The sequence below is a fragment of the Helianthus annuus genome, chromosome 17 (assembly GCF_002127325.2).
Source record: "Helianthus annuus cultivar XRQ/B chromosome 17, HanXRQr2.0-SUNRISE, whole genome shotgun sequence".
In the NCBI taxonomy this organism is placed as follows: Eukaryota; Viridiplantae; Streptophyta; class Magnoliopsida; order Asterales; family Asteraceae; genus Helianthus; species Helianthus annuus.
The window spans coordinates 193,135,417-193,144,909 of NC_035449.2; the positions used below are offsets into that span (position 1 = coordinate 193,135,417).

The 9,493-nt window shown below is 33.7% G+C and overlaps 2 protein-coding genes across 2 annotated transcripts; both read right to left on the reverse strand.

Annotated features, from left to right (window-relative positions):
- Positions 1-698: 698 nt before the first annotated feature.
- On the reverse strand, positions 699-4,487 carry LOC110886130 (transcription factor IIIA). The gene is made up of 6 exons (XM_022133889.2): positions 4,309-4,487; positions 3,121-3,246; positions 2,366-2,657; positions 2,050-2,285; positions 1,121-1,264; positions 699-1,037 (listed from the first exon to the last, which is right to left on the reverse strand). The coding sequence occupies exons 1-6, from the start codon at positions 4,453-4,455 to the stop codon at positions 858-860; spliced, it is 1,125 nt and encodes a 374-aa protein (XP_021989581.1). The 5' UTR covers positions 4,456-4,487; the 3' UTR covers positions 699-857.
- Positions 4,488-5,545: 1,058 nt separating this feature from the next.
- LOC110886129 lies at positions 5,546-8,809 on the reverse strand. Its single transcript, XM_022133887.2, has 9 exons — positions 8,497-8,809; positions 8,316-8,402; positions 8,096-8,230; positions 7,308-7,443; positions 7,078-7,240; positions 6,412-6,540; positions 6,110-6,304; positions 5,818-5,940; positions 5,546-5,714 (listed from the first exon to the last, which is right to left on the reverse strand). Exons 1-9 carry the CDS (start codon positions 8,624-8,626, stop codon positions 5,601-5,603), a joined length of 1,212 nt encoding a protein of 403 aa, XP_021989579.1. The 5' UTR covers positions 8,627-8,809; the 3' UTR covers positions 5,546-5,600.
- Between the last annotated feature and the right edge of the window lie 684 nt (positions 8,810-9,493).

A 9,493-nucleotide genomic window follows, 5' to 3' on the forward strand; every position in this document is an offset into this window, starting at 1 on the left:
TGAGTTTTATTAGGTTTTCAAAAGTTTCTGTTTTCCAGATTTCAATCCCAGAATTGATGGATACGAAAACAGAACTGATTAATCAACATATGCTCTGATACCACATGTTGGTTCAGTTCTGTTTTAGGCATAATGGAAAACATGAAAACATACCTGATTGCAGCAGTACAAGCCAACAGAGAATCCAGATGGAGACACAGCAATAAGTTTTGACATGATTGTCATCTTGGTCTGGTTCCTCCTTAGGGTGCAATCTAATGATGGTGATGATAAGAAACCGACAAGGGAATCGGTTATGGAGAGGGAGGCGAGATTGATGTTATGTGCTATTAGGGTTTGTGAAATTGTCTAACCCTTTAACCTTCACATTATTCTCCTTATATATGCACCCAGAAGGAAACCCTAATTAGTTAATAAGGGTAATTAGGCCCATCAACAATTACCAACTAATTATTTAATAGGATTGTTATATATTTTGATCCATATAATGTAAATGATTATAATAGCTACTAGATTAAATATAAAATAAATATATTTAATCTTACAGTTCAGTCTCAAACTAATACAAAGCCGTTTAGACTAATCCAAAACCCACAAATTTCACGCTAGGTTTCCATTGTATTTTTGTGTCATGTTAGAAATCCATACTATAACTTAATCGGTTATAAAGCGAACGTATGTACACTTTTATTCAAATGTTGAGTGAATTAACAACTTTTGATGTAGTAAATGACTTATTTTGCTTCAGTTTTTACTGGATTATAACCTGACCAGACCAAAAACTAGCGCTTAACGAAATCAAAGCCCATAGGCTCAAAACTTAGCAACTCAAAATCGTGCGTGTTCATCACATTAAGTCAATCTTCATCCTCTGTTGACAGTAACCAAGAAATGTAATCAGAGCCATGTAGTTCATCACATTCGCTAGGTGGACACACCCTCTTCCTCATAAGCGCATCGATTTTAACAGGCAATTTCCTTTTCACACCACCCCTTGGTCTCGATCGAAACTCATCATCACCCTCCACAAAATCTCCCTATAAAAGATCATCATATAAACAAATAATAATTTAAAATATCGAATGTGATGCTAGATTACGAGCAACAGTCTTGTTCTTACGAGTGTGTAAACATGGCGCCCGGATTTCTCGTGGTTGTCTCTCACATGCTTGAACGAAAACCTCATCCCGCATCCGGAAATGCTGCATACGTATGGCTTTTCTTGAAAATGTGCGGCTTTTACGTGCTGTTGAAGATTTGAACTCTGTATTTTTTTCACAAAAAAAAAAAAAAAAAAAAAAAAAACAAACTTTAGATTTGTTATTGTAAGAGTAAAATGCCATTTTCATCCCTGAGGTTTGGCTAATTTTGCGACTTTCGTCCAAAGTTTTTTTTTCGCATCTAGATTCAAAAGGTTTAGAAACTTGCCATTTACTTGTCCTTTAACCTACTTGTTAATGTTTATAAGAAAAGTCATAACTAGAAAGTCAACAGAGGAGGATCTTTATTTCATACCAGTATTTTTTATTTTAATAAAAAATGTCTAAAAAGACGGAAATACCCCCTCTTTAACAAAAAAAAAAGAATGGAGTTAATGAGTCGGACGAAACTGACAAGATTTCAAACATTTTGGATCCAGATGCGGAAAAATAAACCTTTGGATGAAAGTCGCAAAAGTGGCCAAACCTCGTAACTTGTTTTCGTCCCTGTGGTTTGTCAAAAATCACTATTTCAGTCCATTATTTTAAAAATTGCGATTTCAGTCCCTGTGGTTTCACTTTCGTAACCATTTCAATCCATTATTCTGTTAAGTACAGGGACTGAAATGGTTACGAGGTGGACTGAAATGGTTACGAATGTGAAACCACAGGGACTGAAATCGCAATTTTTAAATTAATGGACTGAAATTGTGATTTTTGACAAACCACAGGGACGAAAACAGTAATTAACTCTAAGTTTTATTTATAACTGTTTGACAATAACAAAGGATCAAAGCTACAGCCTCTAAAGATGGGTAATGAAGCCATTAAACGAGTTCATGTTTCTTACCTTTGAGAATGTTAAGCTGCATCCATCAAAGCTGCATTGGATCTTATCTTTCGAAGCGATGTTTTCGTGTGTGCGAAGGTGACGTTTTATATTTTTCTTCAAATGTTTGCTCCCGCAAATCTCACAAGTAACATGTTGATGGCAAGACTGTAAATGAGCTTTTAGACACTTCACATTCGAGAAATATTTCATACAACCTGGTTCCGCACAAAACGCCTCACGGGTTTCTAACCTAACTGCAATAGTCAACCGATTAGTTGACCACTAAATAACAAGAATAATCTGTTCTTGCAAACACGAATGCAAATTTACTTACCGTGAGATTCTTCGTGCTTTTGTAACTTTGACACGTACTTGAACACTTTTCCACACCCGGGCTCCGAACAAGCATGCTGCTTCCGATCATCCACGTCAGCATTCGTAGATTCCACGTCATCGTGAATTTCCCTAACATGTCTCGTCATGTTACCTTGAATCGAAAACTTTTTCTCGCAGTTTTCGTTCGGGCAGTCGAATAGTTTACCCTCATGTTGAAGCAGATGACGGTTTAAGTGATCTTTCCTACGGTAACTGGAGTCGCAATCGTCTATTGGACATATAAAAGGCCTCTGCAGAAAGTAAACGTCTTATTTGTAAGATCTTTTTTTTTTTGCGGTGTTTGAAAGTTTGGTAATTTATAAATGAAAGAATGTTTAAAACCTTGTATCGTTATCGCGTGATTGATAACTTGATGGAGCTTCGCAGGAGGTCACCCTACCTGATACTAATCCGATCAAGATCTCGCATTTTGGAGTTCTCTGATTGGGATCCAATGCATCACACAATAATATCCGTTTTTTCATGAAATTTGAAAAACGTATCTTTATACCCTGCACAGGTTTGGATTCTATAAATATTTATAAACTGTAAATAGACTAAGAGCATTGAAAACTAGATTATAAAGTACTTTAAGATATAAAAAAAATGTCAAATAAATTCATAAGTTACGCCCTAAAGACACGCAAACTGTTATGTGGTTTCTGAATTTGATTCCAAAAAAAAAACAAAATTATTAATGTTTAAAATTTATACCTCAAGTGAGTGACTTTGCATATGCTGCTTCAAGTGAGCAGGTTTCTTGAAAGAAACACCACACTCCTCACAAACGTTCTTCTTCCCGCCATTTTCATCATCGCCTTCTTCTTCCTTGATTTCATCCTGATTAACAGAGTCAAATCACCATTAAAATACCAAAACAACAAATTACAAACAAACAGCATGTAAACGGGCAACAAGTTGCGCCAAAAAAATTACAAACAAACAGAAGTAGAGCCGAAGAGGTATAAACGAGCCGAGCCTGAGATCGATAAGGCTCAAGCTTGAGCTCGGCTTGAGCTTTGTTTTAAAACTCGAGTCAGCTCATAAGCAGTTTTTCAAGCTCTAGTTAAGCTCATATATTATTAATTAATTAATTATATAAAAATATAAATTATTTTTATACAATTTATACACAACATAATATATATGTATACTAGGGATCAGTTCAAATGAGAACCACCACGAGTTGTGAGAACCGGGAGAACTTTTTCTTCCCGCGCGAGTTGGGCAAAACTTTTTTTGCACAAATGTTGGTGAAAATATTATAAACACATATGTAAAAAAAAAAGATAAACATTTTTTTACGCCTCATGTAAATGTAAATGTGAGTGTGCGGCATTTTTTTTAATTTTGTTTTGCTGAAACAAATGATTTTTTATGACTTTTGAGAAAAAAAAAATTGGAAAAACCTTTTGGATGGCCTAGGTCTCACGGTTTTCAGGTGGTTCTTATTTTAACCCATCCAATGTATACTATTTAGTTATTTTTATATAATTATATATATTAGTATATAAATATTTTTTTAGTATTATAATTGTTGTTCATACTATAGGCTCGGCTCAGGCTCATTTATTTATTTTTTTAACAGCAAATTTGAATCACTGACGGACCACTGAAGTATCATCGTGCCACCAGCAAAACCACCCGATCATATCCATCTCCACTAGGCATAACGCATATACATCATATAGGCTCGGGTCAGGCTTATTTATTAAACAAATTTTAAGCTCGGCTAGTTTCGGGCTTTTTCGAGCCGATATGTGGTAGCACACGCATTTTAGTCTCGTAAACAACAATATCAACATAATATAATACAGCAATCCAAATCAAAACACATTTTGTACAAAAACAAGAACTTCCAATTTGTGTAAAGTTGAAGAAATGAAATACATAGATACATACCTGGTGGTGAGATTGAAGAATGTGAGTGGTAATCAAAGTCTTTTTGGAACGAACGATGCCACAATACGCACAGGTGTAACGCCTTATGTCTCTGAAAATCGGAAATTCTCTCTTCGTTTCAATCATTTCTTCTTCTTCTTCTTCCATTATTTTCAGATGTATGCTTTCTTCGTTGTTAAAAGCTAGGGTTATCGGCTAATTGGGCGGGAAAAAAACTCATTGAGGTATGATATTGGGCCTTGGGCCTGTCTTTGGACTATTAAAAGTAGTTATCTAAACTAGTGGGTTACCACCCGTGTTTCACAGCTTCAAAACATAGATAAAAAATAAGCAAATTGTGACGGATCAGTCTACGTGAAGATAAAAAAAAACCATGTCGCAGTAGTATTCAAAAGTCAAGGAAAAGTCATTAGTTCAGTTTGTTACAGTATCGAAAGCCGTTATAACCATAAAAACGAATATCTGCAGCGGGTTCGGAATGTAACTGAAATAACCTAATAACCTACTTACTACACTACATATGGAAAACTTAGAAAAAAACATTACTTTGAGAAAAAAAAACTAAAAAGAAACCATATAAAATAAGTAAAAGGTGAGGGTCTAAATAGTAATTATAATAAAGTGCAAGTGCAATAATGATAATTAAAAAATAAATTATTAAATTTGAGGCTAAATATGTTATTAAAGTTGAGCGTCAAAAGATGTTTAATGTTGACAAAATAGCCTTTTAATATAATTTCCTTTTCCGATAAAACCTTCCTCTTTTTCATAGCATACACCGTAACAGAGTGAAAACCTAGAGGTGGGCAAAAAAACCCGGTTAGTGGTTATAAATATTTAGTAAAAATAACTGGTTATTTACCGAACCGGTTAAAGTAATTACTGGACCAGTTAAAATAAAAAGGTGAAATGAACCACCATAACCGGTTAACTGAACCGGTTATGGAAATTAGCCGGTTTGTGCACCTCTACTAAATTATTAACCGGTTTAAATTAAGTCTCTCAGTATATAAATATGTATGGAAATTAACCGGTTTGTTGCTAGCTAGGGTTAGCAACACATTCCAGCCGAACCGGCCTCTACTCTCAACTAAATCGTTGTAATCCCAAAGTTTGTCCAATAACAGGCAACTCTATACATAATTTATCGAATGCATTATTTTCTTTCTTTTTATATTTACATTTTCTTATTATGTCCAAGAATTATGAGTGGTTTCCATAGAAAAAAAAAACCCAGTAATCACTAGAAAAGAATATGCTTTAAAGCAAAAGAAAATCAATAATACAAAAAATTAATCACTATTTGGGATTAAAATTCTAGGAATTTGACCATGATCACAAAAGTCAATCTTGTTGAGTCTAATACAACATAAAACTTGCTCTGGTAGTTCCTCAGGATGCTGTGCCTGAAACCAAGAACAAAAGAACATTAATAGATTAGTTAAGGCGAACTCGAAAACAAACTAAACATAAGTCTTCCCATTTTGTTCCCCGCAAAAACCAATTTACCTGAATCGTTAAACCAACATCGAGTATCCCATGTTTCAACCGCTCGCGAAAACCATCAAGTGCTTTCCGTGAAATGTAGCTAAATCTGTGTATGTCTAGATCTATTTCAAAGTAGTCATGTCCCTACATAAAATAGAAAAAGACCAAAAGTGAGACTAAGCATGTGACAAAGATACAATCTTTTAATCTAAACGCATGTGGGACATCACCAACGGGTGCAGTTATGTTATGGATAATTGCACCCGTTGAGCATCCTGGAATAGTGGATGTCACTATACAACTATACACCAACCTGATAAAATGCGTGTTGAGGACGCGTAAGCACCGGTTTGTCATTATAAGCATTTAGAAGCTTTTTTTCAGCGGAACATAACTCAAGATCCTCGGGGTTAACTACACCCGCCATTAGTTTGAGTCGTTCCCGATAAGGAACTAAAGAATCTTTAGCAAAACCCTTCACTAATTCCATCTCATCCATGACTAGTCTCTGTCAGATTTATGATTTACAACGGTTAAACACAGTAGAACACACAAAGGCGAATAAACACAATTTGGTGTTGTTCCTTGTGCCGAAAGATTATAACGACACAATACCTGAATGCTTTCGCGAAAACAAGGTGAGGTTTCTTTATCAAAGTTTTCGGACACTTTGAAATATAAAACTAGACTTATCCCTTCACCATCAGTGTCACCATGAAACAGTGTAGCTGGATACGTTGGCAACTGTCATGTAGACATAAATATCTAGTCATATCTAACGACTATTTAGTAACATGCGTATTAGTGAAGGTTATCTGTGTATAAATTACTGAATTAACCGAACTGATATTTAAACCAGTCATTATATTTTTTATTTACTTTTCGTAAATGATATGTTATATGTTGTAAAAGATTTTATTTATAACCGTTTTATAAATCATACATATCTTTTCTTCTTTATACATTAAAATGGTTTGCTAATATTTAATTTTTCCCCAAAACATAAGTGAATTTATTAACTGAAATTAAATTGAATTCACCCACATCTAAAGACTAAGACTAGCTTTTAATGAAATTAATCGAACCATCTTTTCAAACAACCGAATTAAGCGAACCAATTAAACCCAAACCGATTGTTAATGAAAAACCAAAACATCAATTATAGTTGTAAGCTATGAATCAAAAATTTTGCTGGTCCGGTTTGGTTGATGTCGTATTTTACCAAAGACATGAAGCAAACCGTACCTGCTGAGTTTAAATTCTCAAGAACCAAAGTAATACCTGAACATTAACAATAAGCAATGAAGGTACTTTCTTATTCACATCAACAAAAGGGAGTTCAACGTGTTGAGCGATATGATCAATCTTTCGAGGGCAAACAAACAAGTCAAGACCGATTGGAACATACGGACTATAATCTGGAGCCGGGTCCTTTCGCTTATCTCTACATAATTAGCAATTCATTTAATTCAAGATTTATAGAAAATAAAAAATACCAAACTCAAATATACCTAAAGAAATTTTCACCCCGAAGCTTAAAAACCGAAGGCGAAACTAACGACCAACATCCTGGACTCGACTTATCGTTAGTTGATCTAGGAATCAAAAGTCCTGCCCGTGGGCGAAACACGAATCTCTTCGATTGGCCTGGCAATTTGTTCACCATTTTAGCAATGCAACATACATGAAAATGATTTTGATATTGAATAATCAAGGAAAAGAGTATTTTGATAATTATTCAACGGTTTGAAAGTTGTAATAATCATATAATAAGATGTTTGATGTTACAATTGTTGATTGAAAGAAAGCAATAGATAAAATAATTAAAATGGCATTTTGTGAAGAAATAAAGTAAATAATTTATGTAATGAAGATATAAAACTATCAAATTAGGCTAAAAGAATAACAACTTTTCAAAAAAAAAAGGCTAAAAGAATAACAAGTAACTTTGGATTACCTAGGGTTGTAATAAAGAGTTATTACACTATATAATAATCATATATTTAATTATGATACAGATAACTAATAATATATATTTTTTATGTTATATACTTATGTATATTATAGCAATAAGTACATACTAATCACAAATATATGTATATATGTATGTATTCAAAATATATTAACTATATAACTAATAAATAATAAACGAGTTAAGTTCGACTGAAATTGAAACTTAAAAAATTGACATGAAGCGAGTAGTGTTGTATAGTATCCTTAGATAGTTGTATAATTAAAAACATAGTTTATTTATCAAAGCATAACATGCTTAAAAATCTAAAGGTCCAAGTTTACTTACAAATTTCGTTTTTTTCATCCCCATCCAAAGGTTTCTGGTTCATAGAGAACACGATAACAGTCCTTAAGCTAGAATGATCGTTCTCTAATATATTTTTATCATATTTGTAATCGGCATACTCATCGTTTGCATTTCCTACAAATAACCATTCAAGAAATTACAAAAAAACCCAATCTGAAATAATTCAGAACGTCTATAATATATTAAAAACTTATGTTACCTCCGTGTACACTAATAAAATCATCATCAGAGTCTGATCCTAATATACTCATGGAGTCGAACCACGTCTCCTCTTGAAAACCCGATGCTAGAATAAAAGACATGTATCGTTAGCATCAATCCAAAAACAAAATTGTGAAATTACAAATATACCCTTTCAAGCACTCGTTATGAAAACTCACCAACTCCATTTGCAAACTCTTCGACGCTAAGAGGGACAGAAGTGGACACCCTTCTATTCCATTTTCCAGAAGAAAAGAAGTATTTTCGTGATCTTGATGTTTTGTGCGATTTAGAAGCACACCCGCCCATGATAATGTGATATCTATATGTGTAATTTCAAAAAAGATCTTGCATGAGCTAACATCTAAACATTCTAAGATTGTTATAGGATCGACTCGGGTTGATCAACACGCGTGTTTTGTGGATTTCTTGATCATGAAACCCGAAACGGATTAAAATATTGCAAGAGTTTGAATTTTGGATTGGAATTTGTGTGAGAACAAGAAATTTTTATGATAGTTTAGATGAATGGATGTGGGAAGAATTTATATGGTATGAATACATGAAAGTAGACCTACTAAGTTGCTTTTGACAACTCATTTTGTCTATAAACCTCACAACCACCTGCAAACAATATATCAAATTTAAAAGTATGTCTTTTAGGTACTTTAAATAATTTAAAGAGTTAATTACTGTTTTCGTCCCTGTGGTTTGTCAAAAATCACTATTTCAGTCCATTAGTTTAAAAATTGCGATTTCAGTCCCTGAGCTTTCACTTTTGTAACCATTTCAGTCCCTGTGGTTTCACTTTTGTAACCATTTCAATCCATTATTTTGTTAAGTACAGGGACTGAAATGGTTACGAGGTGGACTAAAATGGTTACGAAAGTGAAACCACAGGGACTGAAATCGCAATTTTTAAACTAATGGACTGAAATAGTGATTTTTGACAAACCACAGGGACGAAAACAGTAATTAACTCTAATTTAAAATCATACCGTAGACGATATTTTTGGTCTTGTTTGACAACTGCCATTTGTTGCCTAGGAAAGAGGCAAATCATAAGGTTGTTCTTCCTTACCCTGATGATAAACATGTTGTTTAAGTGTTTAATCAAACAAATGAACATATAATTCTATTGTGCGTGTTTGTTTATGTTCCATAGTAAATACCCTA

Coding starts and splice junctions, on each gene's coding strand:
- LOC110886130 (XM_022133889.2), bottom strand. CDS start 4,455: ATGGAAGAAGAAGAAGAAGAAATGATTGAAACGAAGAGAGAATTTCCG. Junction 2,658..3,120: donor TGCAAAGTCACTCACTTGAG/GTATAAATTTTA, acceptor TACTTTCTGCAG/AGGCCTTTTATATGTCCAAT. Junction 2,286..2,365: donor AAAGCACGAAGAATCTCACG/GTAAGTAAATTT, acceptor TGACTATTGCAG/TTAGGTTAGAAACCCGTGAG.
- LOC110886129 (XM_022133887.2), bottom strand. CDS start 8,626: ATGGGCGGGTGTGCTTCTAAATCGCACAAAACATCAAGATCACGAAAA. Junction 8,403..8,496: donor AGAGTTTGCAAATGGAGTTG/GTGAGTTTTCAT, acceptor CTTTTATTCTAG/CATCGGGTTTTCAAGAGGAG. Junction 6,305..6,411: donor GTTTTCGCGAAAGCATTCAG/GTATTGTGTCGT, acceptor TAAATCTGACAG/AGACTAGTCATGGATGAGAT.